At 35.8% G+C, this 24,606-nt stretch overlaps 1 protein-coding gene and 1 pseudogene across 4 annotated transcripts in view; both read left to right on the top strand.

Annotated features, from left to right (window-relative positions):
- Positions 1–24,606, top strand: part of KDM2A (lysine demethylase 2A) — an 89,026-nt gene that overhangs the window by 28,402 nt on the left and 36,018 nt on the right. For 3 of the 4 annotated variants that reach the window (XR_001595291.2, XM_016132540.2, XM_016132554.2), the window contains exons 3-5: positions 20,302–20,440; positions 21,089–21,167; positions 21,604–21,650. Coding sequence is in view for 3 of the 4 variants with exons in the window: in XM_016132540.2 (XP_015988026.1) it covers positions 20,302–20,440; positions 21,089–21,167; positions 21,604–21,650 (265 nt within the window). In the remaining variant the exon portion in view is untranslated. Of the gene's footprint in view, positions 1–3,385; positions 3,494–20,301; positions 20,441–21,088; positions 21,168–21,603; positions 21,651–24,606 lie in introns of all 4 variants that reach the window. The other variant, XM_016132563.2, reaches the window with a different exon arrangement.
- Positions 6,506–6,624, top strand: LOC118603071 (annotated as a pseudogene).

Consider the following 24,606-nt stretch of genomic DNA (forward strand, 5'->3'; position numbering starts at 1 on the left):
TAAATGTGTAATGACATGCATGTATCCACCATTATAGTATTTATACAGAATCGTTTCACTGCCCTGAAAATCCGTGCTCTACCTACTTATCCTTTCCTTCCCCCAGCCTCTGGTGACCACTTATCTGTCTATAGTTTTACTGTCGATAGTTTTGTCTTTTCTAAAATGTCATACAGGTGGAATCATACCATATGTAGCCTTTCAGATTGGCTTCTTCCCTTTAGTAATATGCATTTAAGTTTCCTTTTTGTCTTTTCATGGCTTGATAGCTCATTTCTTTTTAGTGCTAAATAATCTTCCATGGTCTGGACATTGCCACAGTTTGTTTATCCATTCACCTTCTGAAGAACATCCCAGTTGCTTCAAGTTTTGGCAATTATGAATAAAATGGCTTATAAACATTTGTGTACAGATTTTTTTGTGGGGACACGTTTTCAACTACTTTGGCAAATATTTTCTCTAAGTCTGTGGCTTTATTCTCTTAACAGTGTCTTTTCACAGAGCAGAAGTTTTTTATTTTAATGTGGCTGAACATAACCAATTTTTTCTTTCCTGGATCTTGCTTTTGTTATGGTATCTAAAAACATATTGCCAAACCCTGGGTCACCTCTTTTCTCGTGTTATCTTCTAGAAGTTTTACAGTTTTGTGTTTTACATTTAGATCTATGTTCCATTTTGAGTAAATTTTTGTGAAAGGTATCAGGTCAGTGTTTGGATATTTTTTTCCTTGGTATGTGAATTTCCCATGCATCAGCTGCTGGTGTGTGGAGGAGAGGGAGAAAAATAAGTGGAGCATAGGCTTTTCGGGCAGTGAAACTATCTATATGATATTGCAATAGTAAATACACGACATTATTTGGTACGGTCTACTTGTTACAACACAAATTGTTATAAAGACCATTCTTTTCACACTGAAAGGTTAAATTGACTTTGGTCTCTTGTCAAAGATCATTTGACTATACTTGTGTGAATGACATTTTCTTTTAAAATGTCCTACGTTCTGGATATTTCTGTTTCCTCATTGTATAGTTTCTTTTCCTAAACTATAAGCCTGGTAAACTGGAACTTGAGCCCAGAGGATTAGATTTACTTTAAACATTTTGGTAAGAATGCTTCCTAGGTGATTGAGCACTTCAAATTGTGTCAAGTCAGGAGGTGCGCACAGTGTTCTTTCCCTCTGGTGGTACTGATGGTTAAGGTGGTTAAGGTGGTGACCAGCAGATCTTTTCATTGTAAAGGTATGTTTCCCTTTGCAATTAGTAAGTAATCTGTGGGGGTAATATTTTGGCCATGTGACAAATGAACTTTTGAATCTATATTTATCAGACATGCTGGGTTTGGGGGAAGCAACAGTAAAAAGAAAGATTTCTGCTTTCATGGAATTTGCCTTTTTCCTGACAAGTTTGAAGACAGTAGTGGGATTGGGTCTATCCTTGGAGAGGGATGCATTTGCAGCTCAAGGTATGTCAATATCAGAAAAAATAAGATTAAAAATATAAGGTTATTGAACAAATATATGCCAATGAGGACAGTTTCAGTATGGGATGATATAAAAGTTCTTGAGATGGGTAGTGGTGATGGTTGCATAACAGTGTGAATGTACTTAATACCACCAAACTGTACACTAAAAAATGGTTCAAATGATAAATCTTATATGTATGTTACCGCACCTTTAGAAAGTATATGCCATTATGATGTGTCGCTGAACTGGTGCCCTTTTCTCTCAAAACTTTCATCAGGCTTTCTCTTGGTCTTTTTGGACTAATTGGGGAGAAACTCTTTACAATAAAATTCTATAGTTTAGTTCTGATAGAGAAGAAGAGGCAGTGATGTTATATCTCACTCTGTCCTCCAGTGTAGGTTGCTCATGTGGTCTCTCAGGGAAGCAAACGGTTGTTGAGATCTCTGGGTGTCCCGGATTGTGCCCAGGCTGGGGGCGGAGCTTCAGCTGTTGGTGCAGACAGGCTCTGCCTTTCACTGTGTGCTGTTTCCATTTGTTGCAGTACTCCAGATGCAGGCCTGCCTTTGCCAGAGTATGGAGATGGAGCAATAACCATAATGCCAGCAGCAAAGTGAATGCTGACTAGTTGCTGTGAGGGCAGACCCTTCACTTAGGAAGTAAACCCTGTGATTAAGAGCAGAATCTCTGTTTAGAGGGAAGGAAAGAGCACCTTTATCTGTGGCTAATGAAGCTTAGATACCCTCTCTTGCCTGCCTTTTTTGCCTCAATTGACTATAAAGGAGAAGGTGGTAGGAAAAGCTTTAGTGATGGCCGAAGCAACAGCATGATACAATGGTCAGGTGAACTGTGACTTTCTTCAGTCCATAGAAATTTTATCCATCTGAGACCTTTATAATTGCTTTCATGTTGGAAAAGATCCAGTTTATCACAGATTCTCAGTGTTCAGTCCATGTGTTATATGTGTATAGCCTTTGCTTTGGCAGTAGAGTAGGTTATCAGTATGTTGTAGTATAGTGTCTTTTACAGTTTTTGGCTGACCTTCGGTAGTAATACATTTTATGTTCTGAACTAGTACTATCACACACATAGATATACATAACTAACAAAAGTTTCAGGAAATGGTACTTATCCATACTGTGTTTTCTGATATTTTCCATTTCATTCGATTATTTCATTTTTTAAAAATGCATATGTGACCTTAATTGATTTTTATGTCTCATGGTTTGAAGAAGATTGTGTAGAACAGTGGTTCTCAAAGTATGGTATATGCCCAGGATTCTTTAATAGGTGTCTGCAAAGTCAAAACTAGGTTCATAGTAATCTGTTTACCTTCTCTCTCATTCCCTAATAAGTAGAGATTTTCCAGAAATACAGCAGAGTATTTCAGAACTCTATATGATGTGTGATGACATCGCTGTCAGGGCTAATGGAATGTACATTTGTGTATTCTTTTGTTTTTTAGAATTTCCTAAAGTCGTAGGATATAAATGTGTTTTTTCAGAGATTAACTCAGTTTTCAGCACTCATACTGTGCTCTTACTAGCTACTTTTGTTTATACCTGCTATATATCTATAACCTTATCGTGGTCCGGTGAATCATTACTCTGAAATCCTCAAGTTTTCCTTGAATCTATGTGAGACTACAAGTACGGTAAGTCCTCACTTAACATCATCAATAGGCTCTTGGAAACTGTGACTTTAAGCAAAACAATTTATAATGAAACCAGATTCACCATAGGCTAATTGATATAAACAAAAGTTGAGTTCCTACAATGCATTTCTGGTCACAAAAACATTACCAAACTTCTAAATAAAGGCCCAAAACACTTCTAATATGAAATATCGAAATAAATGTGAACTATACATACATTTAAGAAAGATTAATAAAAACAAGATAATTATTTTCCACCCTATTTATTCCAGTTCAGAGTCTCAGGTGGCCAGAGCCTATCCCAGCAGTTCAGGGCACAAGGCAGGAACCAACCCTGGACTGGATGACCTTCCACCACAGACCACACAAACTGAGATAATGTAGGTGTTCCAGGTAACCCAGCACACACCTTTGGGATGTGGGAGGAATTTGGAGTACCCAGAAAACCCACTCAGACGCGGGGAGAACATGCAGACTCCACACATCCTGGCTGGATAATGGTGTTATTGAGGAACCTATACAGCTTGTCTTGTTCTGTGATTATATATATAGAAAACTCCTCAGTTTTAATTTGTAATCAGTAAATATTGAGATTATATATATACATATGTATATACGTGTGTGTGTGTGTGTGTGTGTGTGTGTAAAACTCACTTGTACAAAAGCTGTTTGGGGTCCTCAGTAATTTTTTGAGTATAAGGGATTCCTGAGACCAAAAAGTTTGTGAATTCTGGTGTGGGGGTTAAGAATGTAGACTTGTTTTTGTTTTTGCAGGGGAATGTCACACGCTTTTTTATGGTAATATATATATATATATATATATATATATAAATAACACACGCACACACATGTAAAACAGATCAATACCTTTAGCAAATTTTAAGTGTGCAGTATTGTTAACTATAAGCGTAACATACAACATCTCTCACATAACTGAATGAACAGCAGGTCCCCTCCCCTTCAGTCCCTGGCAACTACCATTTTACTTTCTGCTTTTATAAGTTTGACTAGAAAATAGGCTTTTTTCTAACAGTTGGATCTGGATTTGAGGCCCAGCTTGGCTACTTGTTAAGTAATCCTGGCTCAAGTTACCCATCCTTTTTGATTATTATGTTTTTTATTACTGATATTGACATTTTACTGTCTTGCTTCATAAGATATTGAAATAGGAAAGATTGGTTGGTTGTGAGGATTAAATGAGCTAAAAAGTAGACTTGAAAATGCTTAGCACATAGAAGCATTCACGTTAGCTATTATAATAGAAGATGATGTAATATTTAGTCATGTTGATATTTAGCTGCAGCATTTCTTAACAATACTCACCTGTGTGAAACTGGATTTTCTAAACCTACTTTAAGTTCTTGTTCTCAATCTGCTTTCAACTGTGCCTCTAGACTTTTCTTAATTAAATGGGTTTTATTTTCCAAACATTGTGAGCTTCTTGAAAATAGCACCTCTCTTTTGTTTCTTTCTGTTGTGTCTGGACAGTATTCAGTCTGTAGTAAGCTCTCAGGACATGTAAATCCTAGTACAAAGGCTGTGGGACGCACACACATACAATCTTCATGAGGATGATGGTGGAAAAGAGCTTTTTAGGTCCCTGTTCTGATTCTTTACTCTCTTTCTTAGGAACTTTATTTCACTACTGAATAGGCTTCCTGAGAAGTAAAGTGAAGGATGAATTATAATTTATTAAATCACTTCACTTTCCTTGGTCAATCCTGGTTCTCTTGACAGTATGGAATTATAACATAATTGGCATACTTTTCACCAGAGTTTCTTTCGTTAATCCCAACAATACAAGACAATTTTAGCAATAAATGCTAAATAATTTATGTTAGAACATTTTAATTCTTATTGTCTGTAAATGTATATATAATGATTACATCTCCAATAGCACCTTCTGAGATTTAGAGCAACACAGGCAAGCAGGTGGGAATACTTTTTAAATCAGGAATTAAACTGTGTTCTAAACCCTCGTTTGTTGGTTACTCTTCTTCTCTCCTTGGGTCTGTCTTCAGCCTCTGCTCTCTGAGTATTTCGATGTCCAGAAACTTGTTCTTATATAAGCGCATTGCTGCTCTCCTGGCGCTCGCTACATTTAAGCTCCCTCTACCCAGAAATGAACAACTGTACTACTTACAGCAGGGGCTTCTCCCAAATAACACCTTCCAGAGATGACCACTTCATATTAAATTGCTGATAGTGTGCCTGTGGAGAGGATACAGATGGTGAATTCATTAAAGAGCCCCTGAAAAGGATGGACTTGGAAAACTTAGTAGAAGCCTACTACTTCAGATGATAAAGGAGGAGATAACCTGATGTGATGTTTAATGCTATTTGAAATGAGACGTGTGAAGTATGATTTGTCTCTGGCCACAGAGACCATTCTTTTGAGGGAAGGGTAGTTGGTTTCCCAGTCCAATGGTGATTTAAAAAGACACACACACACTGCACCTGGTCTTCCTAGGTGGTCTCCTATCCAAGTACTAACCAGGCCCGACCCTGCTCAGCTTCTGAGGTCAGACGAGATCGGGCCAGTGGTGATTTATGTTCGAAACCACAGTTGCTAATATTTTTTGAGCATGTGCCAGCTACTTTATGTGTTTTATCTCACTTAATCCTCATATAGTCCTATGCTTCTATTTTAATCAGTAGTTAAGTAGCTCACATATAGTGAGGATGAACCCTGGAAACCTGGTCCATACCCTACCATTACTCTCTACAGCCTCTCTTTTTATGTACGGGGCACTTCACAGTTCATAGAGTACTTGTACGTATGTTCTTATTTAAACCTCACAACAATCCTTTGCATTAGGTGAAATTCTTGACGTTTTCACATGAGGAAATGGAAGCTTAAGGAATGTGAAGCTCAAAATGGCAGGACCTACACCAAGACCCCCAACCACTTCTGACTCCAGCTGTCCTTGAAGGTTCACAGTACCTTTCTCCAGCTCCTTTGTTCTCATGTAGTTTTGCTGAGAATATCAAATAACATATACTGAAGGTCATACCTGAAGGTGAATTTTCTAAGAATTTTAACTTGGTTGAAGGTGATTGGTAATAGTTTAGATGTGATACTTAAGTCCGGAGAAATTTAACAAAGATATGATCATTAACTTGCATTATCGATTTCTCTTGATAGCTTGAGTATAACTGCTTCATTAAGTATTCCTTTTGCTCTTGACTTTTTAATGTGGGTCATTTTACCACTCTTACACACTGAAGTTCCTAGGTAAATTCAGAAGTGAAGACTAGTTTTCTCTGTTTTAACTTGGCACAGATGGGTGACTGAAAGTTTACAAGAGGTCTTGCCTTCTCATATATAGTCATGGTAGTGGAGGGGGAGGAGTATATGTGTTTGTGGGGGACAGTTTAAAATACCAACTCTTGTCTATGGCCATGCCACCCTGAATAAGCCCAATCCTGTCTGATCGCAGAAGCTAAACAGGGTCAGGCCTGGTTAGTACTTGGGTAGGAGACCACCTAGGAAGACCAGGTGCTGTAGGCTTAAAAAAAAAAAAAAAAGGTTTTGTAAGCTCACAAGGTCCTTGCAATACAATAATAATAATAAAATAAAATACCAACTCGATCTTTTGCCAGTTCCTTTTAGAGTTTCTACTCATACATATGAAATTTCATGATTTCTCTATATACTCAAGTCTGAAAGAGATCAGAGTTGGTTTAGAGATTGACTTTTGTCTGTGAATCAAAAGATCAATCATAGAGATCATGGAGGAAAGCATCTTGATGAGAGGAATGTATCAAGGCTTGGAAATAGGTACATTTATATAACATCTTCTGGCTTCAAGTGACTGGTTCACTATCTCCCTAAAACTCACCTAAGGCTTAGGTGAAGCAACATGTGTGATACATTTCATGTTATATCATTTACTAAGCAAATGTCTAGAGTTAGTGTTTTTCAAAACTAGCTGTCCTTGAAGGTTCACAGTACCTTTCTCAGTGACTGGCAGAAAGGTCATTCTTATTTCCCTTTTAAATTTAAGATAAACTTCTAGGTGTTTTTTCTTTTTCTATAAATTGTTCTTGCCTAACAAATATACTAATTTTCACCTTCTAGGAACTAAAATCGCATGGCTTGTACCATGTATCATACTAGTGACTTAACAGTTGCATCAGTTACAGAAGATGGTGACAAAAGTAGGCATTATCTTTGCCTCTGTGTTGTGCGTCTGTTACTATAGAAACAAACCAGGCAGTAAACAGAAGTGTTCAGGGAGTATTTAAATCTTAGTGGATGTTCATTGGATAATGAAAATAAAGTTAAGAAATTGGTTGATTTGAGGGAGAAACTAAGTATTTCTGAGTTCATTATTGTTTCCATGTTTGGTGGGTAGTATTTTTTGTTGTGTGTGGGTAATTTAAAGATTGTTTCCTAATGATTAGAATATCTAAAATTCCCCCTCTTTTCTACTGTAGTAGGTAAATACTTAGAAAAAGCAAATATTTTATATTCCTTTTGGATTATGATTTCACTTAACTCAGACCGACTTTTAAATGTCAGATAGTAAGAATGCTATGCTTAAAAATCAGTCTGGGGCTACAAAAAGGTATTGATTTGAAAGTGGGAGAGAGAAGGTAGAGTGAGGAATTACACAACTTTATTTCATAGTTACTCAAGAAATACAACCCCAAGGAGTCTCAGACATTGACACATGCTGTTACTTGCTTATTACCAGTTTCTCTGATGCTTTGACAAGGCTACTTTTGGAGGATAAACTGATTGAACTTTTGATAGAAAGTGAAATATTACTAATACTCCTTTTGCCAGTACTCAAGGAGGAGAGTGTTTGTATATTCTAGGAAAAACCTTTGGGGGAACAAAAATATGATTTTGATATAACTTCTGGACTCAGATTTTTTCTCTTCAAGATGATGTTAAGATGCCTATCTTCATCATGAATTTCAGAGAGTGATTTTGCCAATTCTAGTCACATTTTTTTCCTTTGCAGAATTGTGGTAATATCATGGTTTAATGTCACCAAGCACTCTGAACAACTGATTATAGCAAATGGTGTGTAGAAAAGCAGGCAGTGTTGGTGAAAGAGATCCAGCGAACTTGTTTCTCAGTCAGTTGATTTTGTGGAGGGCATATTTGTGGTCAGGGTATATGTATGCTGACTTAGAATTTTAGGATCAATCTGTATGTAGTAGATATTTTACACTGGTTATAAGGGAACTTTTAGGGGAAAATTTACTTTGTATTGTATATCCCTCTTTTGAGCTTTCTGCCTTCTCAGCTGTTTTTTTTTTTCTCAAATCAAAAGAGACTTAAGTGTGAATAACCTTGCCGTATTCTATAGATGATGCCTTTCTTTTACAGATTATTCTGTCTTGTCGGAATTACTGTGATCTGCTAAAGTTTTTCATATTTAGAAAGTGTTCCATATACTCTTGATCTCTACAGAAGTTCATCTAAGTTAGCCTAGAAAAGATTTGAAGGCTGACCCACTGAACTTTCAGCAAAAGAAATGCAAGCTTTTCCACCCATGTCAGTTATCAGTACATACTCTTTTTAATGTATTAAATCAGTTATGTTAAAGTTATATAAGTTATATGTTTGTTCTTCCTTTATCTTTGTGCTCAGGCCTCTTATTATTTTAGGGACAAAAAGTTAAATACTTGGGCCCAAGGTTTGATTGCTCTAAGGCAGGGATTTCCAATTTTTATACTACATTAAGGTCTTCTCATTAAAATCTCTTATGAAATTTAAGGAAATTATGAAATTTTCTAAACAAAGGTTATAACTTTTTTTTTAGAAAAATGTTATATCTCTATATCTGTCTTTTATTAATAAGAAGATACTGACGGGAAGCCCAGCAAAGTTTAGAGAAGTCAGTGCTATAGAGGAGCAACGTAGTCTGTATCCATAGTCCTTGGAACTTAAGTGTTCAGTAAAGTTGTACTGAGTGAACAAACATTTCCTCTTATGTCACTTCTGTGGAGCCTTCGCCAGCTCCTCTATTCCGTTCTTCCTCCTGGACTTCCGTGACATTTGTATATACTTGTCTTAATACTTATCAAATTGAATTGTAATACTGTAATTTATGTGTCCGTCTTTCCCTACTGACCAGCAGTCTCCTAGGGGGTTAAGACTGTGCCCTTTATTTTATTTTATTTTTATTTTTGTATGCAGAACAACTGGCCATTATGATTCCATATTCAACGTGTCTCGTTTTATAAGTATTTAAATGATAATTTTTATAGTATACACATGGGTGTGTGGGGGGTAGACAGCAACCTATATATGTATCTGCTCCCACTCTGTGACCTAGTAATATCAGGTTTTCAAAAACATGGAAAAAAAGATAATGAAACACTTTGAAGTTCAGTTGATTTTTGGGATATGTATGTATTCATAGTTTGTGAAGGGGGCAGGATGCCAACCTGAGCTTGTTTCTTTCTTTAAAGTTTGTATAAGTGCACATTAAAGCTGTAAAGGGGATTTAGTATATGTTGCAAAGATTCAGATTTAATCCACATAGCTTTATACATTTATAAATAGATGTCCCCAAACTTTTGAAAAGTGGTATCATGATGTGGGACATGAAAATCTAGTTGTTACTTGTCTGCTTATATCACCACCAGCAAAGAGGCTCTGTAATTAAGATTTTTTTCTCAGGTAGTAGGGTAAGATAGATGAGAATCTTCGAGACAATCAGAGGTTAAAAAACTAATCTTGGTAAAAATACTGGCAATTTCATCTTCACAGAAGGTGTGCGATATCACCTTGACTACAAATATAGAGAATGAGAATAGATTTTGATAGCATACACAGTAAATGTACTAAGTTCAAAGCACCCTGTGATATAAAATGGTCTCTGGTTAGGAATAGCGATATTTTTATTTCAAGCAGATTAGCTGAATGACTGACCAGTAAAATAATTTGTCAAGTTAAAGCTAGAATGAGACATCAGGAATGGTGGAATATGAAAGAAACAGCGGCATAGCTAGAAATGCAGTGTCCCTTAGCAAATATCAGCCACTTCCTGCTCTGGGGAAGACCTTTTACTAATTCTTTACCTACCAAACGAAGTTTTCTGACTTATAGGTAGATAGTCTCTTTTGTTGCCAGCAAGTCCCATCACTTCATCTTCTCTCTGTGCCAGAGCCATTTCATTTGTTCAAGGTGGCCTTCCTTTAATACTGGGCGGCTGAAGTTTCATTCTAAAATGATTTCAGTGGAGAGCAGTGGTTAAGACCATTGGCTCTAGAACCAAGTGCCTGGGTTCAGATCGCAGCTGCATCAATTACTAGCTTTTAAGTAACTTTTGGCAAAGTTACTTCGAGCCTTCATTTTCTTTGTAAAGTAGAATAATACTCTTATAGGGAATGTTGGATTTAAGTGTGTTAACACATGCAGGGTGCTTATTACAGTACCTGGCACATAGCACTCAAATGTCAATTGCTACTGATACTGTTATTTTGCTCTGGCATTAGACATAGTTCACCTTCAGAGCAGTAGCTTTTCTGAGTGTCATTAATAAAAAGAGCAAGTCTTTTACAATTTCCACATTCTCTGACTCCTTTGTGTTGCTTGGGGAATGCGAATTGCCTAAACTCTTCAGAAGGAACTGCCTCTAACATCTGGTTGATTGAGATACACGGAGGTTTGTTTAGTATGGGGAGCGAATGTGGGAGGACAGGAGGAAGATGTGGAGGTCTCTACATGGGCTACCCTGCCAACCTACCACCAGGTCTCTCTCTCAGAGTCCCTCCCTGGTCAGGTCAGAGAGGACTGGGTCTGGAATTAGATATTCTTTGAATAAGGACAGACAGAGATCTGGGGGCCAGCATGCAGCAAATTTTCAACATGGTATAATGTAAATGGGAACAAGACAGATCTTAGTTAGAATCAGATTGTAGAGTACTTTATTTCAAAATATGAAGGTACCTTAAATTATTTACCTCCCAGGGAAAATTAGGATCTAGAGAAGTTAAGTGATTTACTTAACTGCCTAAGTTCACACAACAAAGTAGTAATAGTAGATTTGACACTAGGTAAGTTCTCCCTACAGACACTTTTGCTTTCTGGTTTTTCTGTTGTCTAAAAGGGTTAACTTAGGTCAGTTTTACCTCTTTTTCTTTGTTTGTAAAATAATGCCATATTTCCTGATTCTCAAAGAGTGCATTAGGCAAGAAAAACTATTTGCTGTAAAATATAAAATGATAGGCCTGTGCAATAGTTCTTTGAGGGTGATTTTTGGTATAGTACATTCTCTTTTTAATTGTTAAAATATATATAACATAAAACTTGCCATTTTAACCATTTTTAAGTGGTTACTTACAGTGCAGTGGCACGAATTACATTTACAATGTTGTGCTACCATCACCACTGTTTCCAAAAACTTTTTTATGACCTCAAATAAAACTTTTGTAACCATATAGCAGTAAGTCCCCATTCTTCTTACCTGCCTGGTGACCTGTAATCTGCTTACTATCTCTACACATTTGCTTATTCTAGGTACCTCCTATAAGTGGACTCATACAAAAGTTATTCTTTTGAGTCTGGCCTATTTCACTTAGCATAATGCCTTCAAAGTTCATCCATGCTGCAGTACGTATCGGAACATCATTCCTTTTTATGGGTGACTGTTGTTCTGTTGTGTATATATATGCACACCACATTTTATTGACCGTCAGTAGACATTTGGGATTGTTTCCACCTTTTGAGTATTGTGAATAATGCTGTTATGAACATTGGCGTAGAAATATCTGTTTGAGTCCCTGCTTTCAGTTCTTTTAGATATATACCTAGAAGTGGAATTACTGGATCATATGGCAATTCCATGTTTAATTGAGTATTTGCCGTACTGTTTTCCGCATAGGCTGCACCATTTTACATAACCACCAGCAAATGCATAAGGGTTCCAGTTTCTCTATTTCCTTGCTTACGTTTGTTATTTTGGATTTTGATAATAGGCATCCTAGTAGATGTGAAATGGTATTTCATTGTGGTTTTGATTTGTATTTCTCTGATGACTAGTGATGTTGAGCATCTTTTCATGTGCTTATTGGCCCATTTATATTTTTTGTTTGGAGAAATGTCTATGTAAGTACTTTGCACATTTTTGATTTGGATTGTTCATTTTGTTGTTGAGTTGTAAGAATTCTTTATGTATTCTAGATTTTAATCTCTTATCAGATATATGACTTGCAAATATTTTCTGTCATTCTGTGGTTTGTCTTTTCACTCTTTTGATAGTATCCTTGATATGAAAGATTTTAATTTTGATGAAGTCCAATTTGTCTGGTTTTTTCCTTTTGCTTTTGGTGTCATGTCCAAGAAGTCTTCGCCAAATCCAATGCTGTGAAGATTTCTCTCTTGTTTTCTTCTAAGAATTTTATTGTTTTAGTTCTTATGTTTAAGTCTTGGATCCATCTTGAGTTAATTTTTTTGTGTGTGGTGTAAGGTAAGGATACAGCTTCATTCTTTTGCATATAGATATCTAATTTTCACTGCATTATTTGTTGAAAATGTATTTGATCTTAATTAAGTCTTATAGCCACATGTGGCTAGTAGCTACTATATCAGGCAGCGCAGTCTCAATGATCATGTAATTTTTCTCCTTTAATCTGTTAATATGGAATTACATCAATAGATGGAGTGGAAATTCTCAGAACTAACAGTGCTTTTGCATTTGTAGCACATTTAGTAGTTTATTAAATACTTAACTTTTTTAGTCACTTGTTTATGCTACCTTTCATATAATATCAAAATGGCTATGGAAATTGTTTAGAAAAAGTTGTGCTCTCTCAAAAAAGCAGTGTCTTCTATTAAGCAGTGTCTTCTGTTGGTCTACATCAAACCTTATTCTCATGTTATAAAAATACATTGCTTTATTTAAATATATACGTTCATTACTTTTTCCTTTTACAGATTGCCAGTCATTTTTTATTGAGACAAAATTGATGCACCATACTATTTACTCTTTTAAAGTATACAATTCTTTGGGTTTTAGTATATTCACAAAGTTGTGCAAACATCACGACTCCAGACATTCCGGAACGTTTTTATTGCCCCAAAGAAACCCAATACACATTAGCAATTATTTCCTTTTTCTCCTCCTTCCAGCCCCTGGCAACCACTAATCTACTCTCTGTCTCTATAGATTTGCCTTTTCTAGACATTTCGTGTAAATGTAATCATGCAATGTGTGGTCTTTCGTAATTGGCTTTTTTTCACTTAGCATTATGTTTTCTTTATTCCTTTTCCTTTTCTTCTTCTTCTTCTTCTTTTTTAAACAAAAGCCAAAGTTATTTATTCACCAGGCTTAGGGCTTTTTAATACGGAGCCAGGCAGCAGAGCCAGGCAGCGTGGTACATGGCTAGGTGGAAGCTCCTTGCAGGCAGGGGTTTTATATTCACTGCAGCGGGGCTCTGGAGAGGTTAAGCCTCACTCTTCCAGGTGTGGTCCAGTGTTCAGTGGTGCAGAAGCTTGGGCTCAGGCCCAGCCCTGGACCAGCTAAATCAAAATGTGCATGTTAACCATGTCCTCACATGATTCGTGGTGTGGATGCCAGCAAGAAACATTCATCTGTTGTGAACCCCAAGAAGGAATTTACCTGCCGAATTAGAATCCCCATGGTCAACTGAGGGCCCAGATTTTATAAATAATAAGAGTCTAGCTGCTATTCGCTGTGACAGGGGCTCCTCTGTATATACCCAGAAGAACCTAAGACTATTCTTGGCTGTCTGTACTATATGCCCACTTGTTTAAACGCTTGTTTAAACTGTCTGGGTCAAACACCATAGGGAAGCCCTGGTTTTGTTTTCTACCAATGGACCGAGACCTGCCCTGTCTAGTCAGAGCTGCACCATTTGGTTATCTCATTTACATAAAATGGACCTAATTGGGAACCTGGGCAGGAATTTTCACTATAAAAGGATGCCTCCCCTTTGTCTTTGTGGAACAGTTTCTTTTTATTTGCGTTCGTTTATTTTCTTTAGGTGGAACAAAACTTAGGTTGCTACCTGAATCTATATCTCCTGGGCTACAGCTCATTTTGCTCAGATAAATGCTTATTGTTCTTTATTACAGCCTAAAATTAATTTTGGTTTACAGTGGAAACTGTAGCCACAGAGGCACAGACTGAACTGAACCCACCTAACACTCCGAATGTTTTTGTAACTGGCTCTTTTTCACTTAGTATTATGTTTTCAAAGTTCATCCATATTGTAGCATGTGTCAGTTCTTCACTCTCTTTTATTGCTAAACAATATTCCATTGTGTGGATATACTATTATTTATCCATTTGTCAGTTGATGGACCTTTGGGTTGTTTTTACCTTTTGGCTATAATGAATAATGTTGCTGTGAACATTTGTGTACAAGTTTTTGTGTGGACGTACGTTTTTCATTCTCTTGGGTATCATACCTAGGAACAGAATCGCTGGGTTATATGGTAACTGTAACCAGTCTGAGGAACTGCCAGGCTGTTTCTCAGAGGTTGTAGTATTCTGCATTCCCACCAGTTGTATGAGAGTTTCACTTTCTCAACATCCTCACCAACACTTAGTATCTGACTAGTAGGTGTGAAGTAGTATCTCCTTGTGGTTTTGATTTGCATTTCCTTAATGACTAATGATGAGTTAATGACTAATGTTCTGATGGCCAGTTGTGTCTGAGAAATATGAATTCAAATCCTTTACCTGTTTTTATTTTTTGTCTCATTATTGTCAGAGTTCTTTATATATTCTAGAGATTAGACCCTTATGAGATAACATGTTTTCCAGATATTTCCTCCCATTCTGTAGGTTGCCTTTTACCTTTCTTTATAATGTTTTTTGAAGCACAAAAAGTTTCAATTTTGAGGTAGTCCAGTTAATCTGCTGTTGTTACTTATACCTTTTGTGTCATATCTAAGAAACCATTGTGTAATCCAAAGTCGTGATGACTATTTACACCACATTTTCTCCTAAGGATTCTATAGTTTTAACCTTTACTTTTAAGTCTTTGATCTTTTTTAAGTTAATTTTTTTGTATATGTATGGTATGCAGTAGAAATTCAACTTAATTCTTTCACATGTGGACATCCCGTTGTTCCAGCCCCATTTCTTGAAGACTCTTCCCATTGCATTATTTTCACATCCTTGTTGAAAATCAATTGGCTGTAAATGTAAGGGTTTATTTCTGGATTTTCAGTTCTGCTTTACAGATATGTATGCCTGCCTACATGCCAGCACCACAAAGTCTTGATTACTATAAACTTACAGTAAATTTTGAAATGAGAAAGCGCTATCTCCTGCTTTGTTCTTCTCTTTCAAGACTGTGTCAGCTATTCCGGTTCGCTTGCATTTCCTACAAATTTTAAGATAATTTTGTTAATTTATTTTAAAAAGCATTTGAGTTTTTGTTAGGGATTATATTGAATCTGTAGATCAATTTGAGAAGTATTACCATCTTATATAATAATTTTTCCAGTCCATGAACATGAGATGTCTTTCCATTAATTTAGCTTTTCTTTACTTTCTTTCAACAACGTTATGCATTTTTCCAGTATTCAAGCCTTGAGTTTCCTTTGTTAAATTTATTCCTTAGTATTTTTTTTTCATGATATTGTAAATGGAATTGTTTTCTTAATTTTATTTTTGGATATTCTATTGCTAATATATAGAAATATAATTGATTTTATTAGCTCTGAAAGTTTGTTGTTGTTGTTGTTGTTGTTGTTGTTGTGGATGCCTTACAATTTTCTATGTAAAAGATCATATCATTTGTGAGTTGAGAAAGTTCATTTTCTTTTCTAAACTTGTATTTCTTTTTCTTGACTAATTTCCTTAGCTAGGACCTCTAACACAATGTTGAACAGAAGTGACAAGAGCAGATATTCTTGTCTCTTTCCTAATCTTAGGGAGAAAGCTTTCAGTCTTTTACCATTAAGTGTGATGTTAGCTGTGGAGTTTTTGGTAGATGCCCTTATCAGCTGGAAGAAGTTTCTTTCTGTTCCTAATTTGTTGACATCATTAAGGTGGATGAATTTTTTCAGTTGTTGTTTCTGCATCTGTTGAGATGATCATAGGTTTTTTGTCTTTTATTCTATTATATTACTTTTTAAATAAAAAAATAACAGGTATTGTAAAAAAGATAGTATGGGGATCCTGAAGACCCATTGCCTATCATTAAAAGTTAACAAATATGAACTATTGTCTTCCATTGTTTCTTTTTTATGTGTGCCTTTTGAAAAACAGTGTTGCAGTATTATAGGGGTAATTTCATGGGCTGGTTTTTAAACTTAATGTTCCATAAGTACTTTTCAGTGTCATTTGTTAAAATCATGTTAATGGTCACATTATATTCACCAGAGTATATGTTAGCCTTGGATAGCTTCGCCATTTTTCTACAAGGTAAGTCTGGTTTGATCTGAACTGACCCTCAAAAAAAATGATTTCTCTCTTTCTCACCCCATTCTACTCCCCCAAATGTCTGAGAGGCGGATGATTGCATGAGTAACTATCTTCTGCTCAGGATTACTGATTTCCTGACTCTTTATATTTTACTTTTAAGTGTATTATGTAAATACATTTTGAAAAAATATTTTTTACCACCTTAAGTATTCCATTTATGTGGCCATTTTTACCGTTTAATATAGTTAATTACCACTTGATCAGGAGGCAGTTTTTTAAAGACAGTTTTAAATTCTTTTATTATTTGGATTCTGGGAAACAGGAGTTTGCTATATAGTTTGATCATTTAAACAGAATAAACAGTAATTGGTTATTCTGGAGTATAACTTATTGTTAAACCTGGAAAGTACAAACTGCTTTTGATTGAAAATGTAGTTGGAATAGATCTCAGTGTTCAGTTTCTGCCTGCTATTTATTGTGCTACTGGGTTCAGTGAGGGCCGGCATCTGCGGAAGGCCAAAAACATCCTTTAGGCTCCCTAAAATCACTTGTATGAAAGGCACCTAAAATAAAATAGTACAGCTCTCTTGTAAACCATTTTGACTTATTTGGTAATATTGGCAGGCTGAAGGAGATTGGCGGCTGCTTTTCTTAGTATTTAAGTGGACTCGGCTTTTGGGTTTCACCTGTAGCAGATTGTGTTACTGCCGACTGATTTCCTTGTTCTTGCAAGGATTGAATGTAAAGCACTTAGAGATTTGTTATAGACATTTACTTTTATCAGGGTTTCCATGAAGATGAGGGGAGAAAAAAACTTATCCTTGACAATCTTAAACTGACACAAATAATTTTCACATTAGTGCTGACTTCCCAGTTGCAACAATCAAAAATAAAACAGGAATTCAAATTCATTTTCCTCTTGTTTTTAAGAAGTGGGCATAGTTTGGCTGGAATGAGAGCCTTCGCTATATCCTTATACTCCCCCAAATTAAAAGGCAAATAAAAGAAGGATTCTTCTTGATATAGAAAGAAGAAAAGCATGTAAAAAGGAAGGAAGGATGGGGAACTTCTGGCTACCATATTAGAAATGTTGGGATAATCAGGGCGATAATGTCCTACTGACTAAAGAAGAATCAGTAATGGCAGACCTAGGAGAGTTTCAAGTTTGAAATATGACAGGGATTTGACAAGCATATCAGAACTTAGAGTGCAAAAGAATACTTTAAAAAGTGATTATTTGGGGAAAATACATTTATTCTGATGGTATTGCCTTTGCTGTATGACATACTTGGAAATTGTCTTTTGGTGTTCATTTCAAAGACAGATATATGAAGTAAGGTGGGAGTTGTCTTTCACAAAAAACCCAAACCCATGTAAGAAATTGTCAGTGAAAATACACCCCTCCGCAAATGAGTATACCTAAAAATATGAGCAGTGATAGCACTATTGGAGTAAGTGAAAGGTCTGTTAAAATTAGGTCTTTTGGCTTTTGAGTTGTGACTTAATGGCAGCAAAGGTGCTAGGTTAAGAGTGTTACAAAGCTTTTTGCTAAATGAGGGGGAAATATCAGCTATCCTTCAGTATTTTTACCGAAACTGGTAAGTCGAATCTTGCTTTTTTCTGGTGTGTAGCAGTTAACTTTATTTCCTTTAAATTTTATTTCTGATGACTCATTTCTGCCCTTCTCTGACTCTCATTCCCTAAGAGACCTTTCGCCAGTGTCTCATTTCCTTAGGTATTTATGTAAATTTAGGTGCCATGAAATCAATTTTAGATCATCAGTTTCTAACTTTAAATTCTAGCTTGGCCTTTTCTTAGCACATACTAGGACTGGACTATTTTACCTTTGCACTTAACCACCCCCATACCAATTGTCCCCAGTGTGTGTATTTAAGAGATATCAGCAATTTTTTAACACTGGCTAAAGTAAAATATACCAAAAAGTAAATTTGCAGCATAAGCAACATGTTATCTTTTATAAAAAATTAATAGTTTGTGAAATATAATTCACATACCATAAAATTTACCCAATTGAAGTGTATAATTCACTGTTTTTTAGTGTATTTACGGAATTATGTAAATATCACCACTACATAATTCCAGAACATTTTCATCACTTCTGAAATAAATCCATACTATTAATGGTCATTTTTTTTATTTCTATTTTTTATTTATAGAATAAGTTATCCTATAAATAAGAAAGCAATTTAATAAATTCTGATCCAAGATATGGTTTACCACAAAATTTCAGGTAGTTTTCAAGAAGGAAAAGCAATTAAAAGAATTTTAAAAGGAAAAAAAAAAGAAAATAGAGGAAGAGATATGATGAATCTAAGTTTCCCATAGAAAACAGTTTTTCAAGTAAAATGTAATTGTTCTAATAAATGCTTAATGACCATTATAGAAACTACATGGATTACCATATGATACTTAAATAGTTATAAGGAAGATAGGAAAACTGTTCTTCAAGACAAAAATTATATAATACTTTCATAGTGAAAGTTAGGCAAAACGTTTTGAAAATTCTTATAATGGTTCACTTTAAAAACAAATTCATCATTTCTGAGTTATTTAATATGATTACAGGTTGGTTTTATCTGTGAAAACCACATACAATATTAAGTATTAGTACATAACCAGCAATTATAAGAAAGATGCCTTTCTTGGTGGCAAAATGACAAATGTAAACTAAAACTATACAGCATTGAAAGGGGGCTCACTATCATTCTGTCATTTCAATCAGCTGTCAAGAAGAAAACCTTAACAGTCACTTCTTATTCCTCCCTCTCCCCAGCCTCTGGCAACCACTCATTCTTACTTCGGTCTCTGTGGATTTGCCTGTTTTGGACATTTCATGTAAATAAAGTTATACAATACACAGTCTTTTGTGTTTGGCTTCTTTCACTTAATGTTTTCAAGATTCTTCTGTGTTGTGGCTCATATCAGTACTTCATTCTTTTTCTGACCAAATAATGTTCCATTACACACACACACGCTCACACACGAGAGTGGAATTGCTAAAATGTATTCTAAAGTGGCTGCACCATTTCATGTCGAGGGTTTCTGTTTCTTCACATTCTTGAACCAGCACTTGCTATTGTCCACCTTTTTGATAATAGCCGTTCCCAGTGGGTATGAAGTGGTATTTCATTGTGGTTGTAACTTGTGCTTCTTAATGGCTAATGATATTGATCTTTCTCATGTGCCTATTGGCCATTCATGTATCTTCTTTGGGAAGACATTATTCTTGAAGCTAAATGTTGTTTGATGGTTTTGCTGTTTGGAATGTTATTGTTTAGCTGAACTTTCTTCCTTTATCTGATGTTAAAGAGTTTTTGCTTTGTTAATTCAAATGCGTTAATCTATTCTTGAAGGTCATTTTAGAAAGCTAATCTAGGTACAGCTTTCCCCTATGAAAAAATTATATTTTGTATCCTGGCCTAAAATGTCTATAAAGACGGTTAGTTCCCACTTTGATAAACAATAATAGACAAATAAAATGTTTGATTGCCCCTATTTGGTCAAATTTTTATTATAAATTTATATCTCTAGGGTGAAAGAGTTAGCAGAGGGAATAAACAAGTCCCAAGGAGGGAACCCAGTGGCTCATTAAAATTTTGTTATACTCTGTACATTCTGAGAACACTGAGAGAACCCTAACTGACAACTGAGAGAAAGATCTATAAGGCAAGGGAAATTAATAATTGGCATAGCAGCTGAAGTTGAAAGTAGCACTTTGCACATGGCAGGGAAACTATAACCACTTATAGACAGGCATGAAAAAGTACACAATTTCATCCTTAATGATCGTCTCTCCCCAGCGTGGTACCATGCGACGACGCTATGAAGATGATGGCATTTCAGATGATGAAATTGAAGGGAAAAGAACTTTTGACTTGGAAGAGAAACTTCACACCAACAAATATAATGCAAATTTTGTTACTTTTATGGAAGGAAAAGGTCAGTATCATTTAGGTTCAGAACTGCAGCTCCTTGATGTAGGAAGTTGTGGACCCTGGGAACTGTGGGCTCAGCATCTTTGCAGCCAAAATATTGCCTGTCGATGTTGTGATGCTATTTATCTTTATTTTCTCTTATTATACATTGCCACTCACAGCCCCCCACCCCTCACCCTCAATTCTCCCACTCTCATTCTTTGTCATATCAAAAGCAGCAGGTGTTCATTAGGGCAGTAACATTGTTGGAATTTTCCCTAAAGGCCTCTCTTCCTTTTTCTCCCATCCCTTCATTTGGGTTTAATTATTAATAGTATAATAAAGCCTCTTTTATACATATACTTTCCTCACCAAAACCGAGGTGTGTGATTCCGTGTGTACCATGCAGCTTTGCTCCTTGACTGACAGGGATGTCATGGTATGTATTGCAGTGGACAGAATTAAATTTTTGGCTATTAAGAGACAGCGTGGTGATAATTTCTGCCTAAGAATTGTGAGATGATTTGTTAATAGCACTACCTCCTGTTGGTCAAATTATGGATATGCTGTGGGAATAAAGACTTAGCAAACTCCTGAGCCCTGTTTGTCAGTTATCTTTTTCCAGCTTTTTCTGTGTCCTGCCTTTCTAATGATTGTTTTTCTGTGGTGACAGATTTTAATGTAGAGTATATCCAGCGGGGTGGCTTAAGAGACCCTCTGATTTTCAAGAATTCTGATGGACTTGGAATAAAGTAAGTGTTCTCGGATTGATTGGATATGGTTGAAAATGGCCATGTTACACGTAGGGCTACAGACAACGCAGTATTGATAATTGATAATTGATATTGAAAATGGAAAATAATTTCCCATTTAGTTTTAAAAGGATGTATATTTCTTTTGTTATGAAAACAATTCATGATTGTTATAGGTAAATGAGAAAATATAGATGAACTAAAAATAAATTTAAATCTGATACATACCTTGAGATAATCGCTGTTAACATTTTGGTGTATATTCTTTTTTCTTGTGTGTATATGTACAAACGTAATCGTTTATATTTGAAACGTATTTTAAACCTGAATAAGAAGACTGATGTGTCTCAACTGGGGAGTTCTTACTATTTTAAGAAAAAGCACTGATGACAGAAGTTATGCTTCGCATTTATACTGACTGGTATTTGTTTTATAGGATGCCAGATCCAGACTTCACTGTGAATGATGTCAAAATGTGTGTAGGTAAGTATTAAGCTTGTGGCCTTTGCGCCTTTGAGGCAAAGATTTTAAACTTAAGACTGAATCTTAAATCTGAGATTTGAAGGCTTAGGAACGTTGACGTATCTTGCAGTAATTATTTGATTAGAAACTACTATTTAGCAACTGAGAATTTTCTCAAAGGGAGTTACAAAGTTATTTCATTTAGCACTCAACAGACATAGAACAGTTGAATCTCTACTGCATTTTCACCTATCATTTCTCTCTCTGTGCATGCCCCTTTCTCTTCATGAAGAGCCTGGCTTCCAGGGCAGCCTGCCCAAGAAAATGAAATTTTGTTTCTGAGCTAAGAACGAAGCTTCATTCATATCGGTGATTCTCTTTCTTCCCCCAAAAGTAGTAGAGAAAGTTCCAGGAAATTTTTACCAATACTACATTTGGTAATTTGAGCCAGGGTTGAAACTTTGTAAGCTGAGAAGCAGATACATTAAAATATCTCTTTATTGACTGGTTAACTTGAATCTTTAATCTGATTTATATTTTATTCAAAATTTAGGAAAATAAAGCAAATTAGAGCAATCTAGTTAAAAAAGAAAACATCTGGGGTCCTGAGACATTCTAGGATCTTTAGGAATTCAGAGATGATTGCTCTCCTATACACAATAAGGAAGTAACATGGATTAAAATCTTTTAGAAATGTTTCCAACAGGACATGAAACAAAAGGAGTAGTTTTCTGATGCTTTCTTCTAACACTACAACTTCCTCTATGTTGAAGCTCTGGTGCAATCTCTTGCTTTAGAAATTAAATATTGCAGTACTATCTCATGGACACTTGAGGGCCCTTTCTTAGGCAGCTGGATAACTCTTCTGCTTACCCAAGAGGTAAAAGTCATTGATGTAGCTCAGGTAGAGGAAAGTTCTCTAATTCTCTGTATTTTTCACTCCCTCACCGTTTTTGTGTTAGATTCCAGTCATCTGCTTGTCACTATGTAGTTCCTAGTACCTAGCACAGCCCATAAGAGGTGCTCAGTAAATTTGTTGAGTAAAACACTTTTTGCTCTTCACAAGGCAGGGCTTTCTCACAGGGCCTCAGAAAACCTACTTGCGTACTTACTGGTCCATCACTTGACTTCTTTTCCTAATGGACCTCCAGGACAGTTAATTCCCTGGATCTGTAAGGTAATGGATCACTACAGCTTTTCTTTATTGGTCAAACATTCTTGTGGGTTTGTGGTCCACCAATTATTTGCATCAGAATCATCTGTGATACTTACAAAAAATATAAACTTCTGGATCTTATCATAGACTCATCCACATTTCTGAGCTATACAATTATAAGGACTTAATCACTAGTCTTCTTTTGAATTTCTTCCCACTTTTTTCATTTCTGCAATCATATGCTTACTGCTAATAATGCTATTTGGAAGCCTTTGCAAACTTGTATTTTCAAGATCTATTTGTGAATGGTCACAGATATTTTTTGCTGTGATTTTAAATAAAGCAATGATTGTATCTGACCTAACAGACTTAAAAATTTCAACCAATGCCCAACTTTATGTCAAAGCTATTTAAAGTCTAGATGGTCCTTCCCCTCCGCCCCTTTTGGATAACTAACAATTGTGAGAATGCAGTGAACAAAATATTGGTGTTTACAACAATGCATTATCACTACATGTGCTTTGGCTAATCCAAAGCCAAAGTAAAATGTTGCATTTCCAGCGTCAGTTCATATCCCAAAAAGAATATAACTATCCTATCATATAAACTTGATGTTTATGGGATATATTGGTTGAGAATATGGACTCAAACAAAACTGTCCAGGTTCAAATCCCAGCTCCACCAATTACTAGATATGTAACTTCAGACAAGTTACTTAAATGTGAACCACTTACAAGTGTCTAGCACTTAGTATGTGCTCAATAAATGTTAGCTATTATTATGTCATTTTATCTAAGTGTACTGGTAGCATTGGCAGAGTGGAACTGCTTTTGCTTTGTCTATATTCTTGAAGGAAGACTGTTCACTTCAACTGTTAATTAACAGTTCACTTTAACTGTTAATTCTTTTATTGTAAAATGCAGATAACATAAAACTTTTAACCATTGTAGAATTTTAAAGCATACAGTTCAGTGGCATTACTATATTCATAACGTGCAACCATCACTAATATCTAGCTCCCAAACTTCTTTATCATCCCCAGATGGAAACTCCTTACCCATTAAGTAGTCACTCCTCATCCCGCCTTCCCTGAGGCCCTGGCAGCCACTAATCTGCTTGCTGTCTCTGAATTTGCCTATTCTGGACATTTCACATAAATGGAATCATAAACTATGTAGCCTTTTATGTCTGGCTTCTTTCACTTAGCATAATGTTTTCCAGGTTTCCTTAATTTGTTTTTATGGTTGAATAATATTCCATTGTGGGTATACCACATTTTGTTAATTCACTCCTCTGTTGGTGGACAAGAACAGCTATGAACTCATTCATGTAGAAGTTTTTGTTTGAACACCTGAGTTTGATTCTTTTGGATATGTACCTAGAAGTGGAATTGCTGAGTTACGTGGTCATTCTATGTTTAATTTGTTGAGGAGCCACCGAACTGTTTTCCATAGCAGCTACTGCCATTTTATATTCTTACCAGCAAAGTCCAAGGCTTCCAATTTCTCTGTATCTTTGTCAGCACTTGTTACTTTACCTTTTTTAAATAAAAATGTGTGTGTGCATGTGTGTGTGTGTATTGTAGCCATCCTAATGGGTGTAAAGTATTTCAAGTCAGTTTGGATTTAGCATTTATCTTTTTCTTCCAATATATAAAGAGTAGTTTGGTTCATTGCCTTATATTATCAGTTATATTTTTATATGTATTCTGCCACGTCTACTTCGTTGTGGCCATATTCTTATCCTCTTGCCTGTTACCTTTTTTCTTTAAACTATAAACTCCTTGAAGTCAAGGGACTAGATCCTAATACAACTTGGTAT

The sequence above is a fragment of the Rousettus aegyptiacus genome, unplaced genomic scaffold, assembly GCF_014176215.1.
Source record: "Rousettus aegyptiacus isolate mRouAeg1 unplaced genomic scaffold, mRouAeg1.p scaffold_m13_p_5, whole genome shotgun sequence".
NCBI classification, from domain to species: domain Eukaryota; kingdom Metazoa; phylum Chordata; class Mammalia; order Chiroptera; family Pteropodidae; genus Rousettus; species Rousettus aegyptiacus.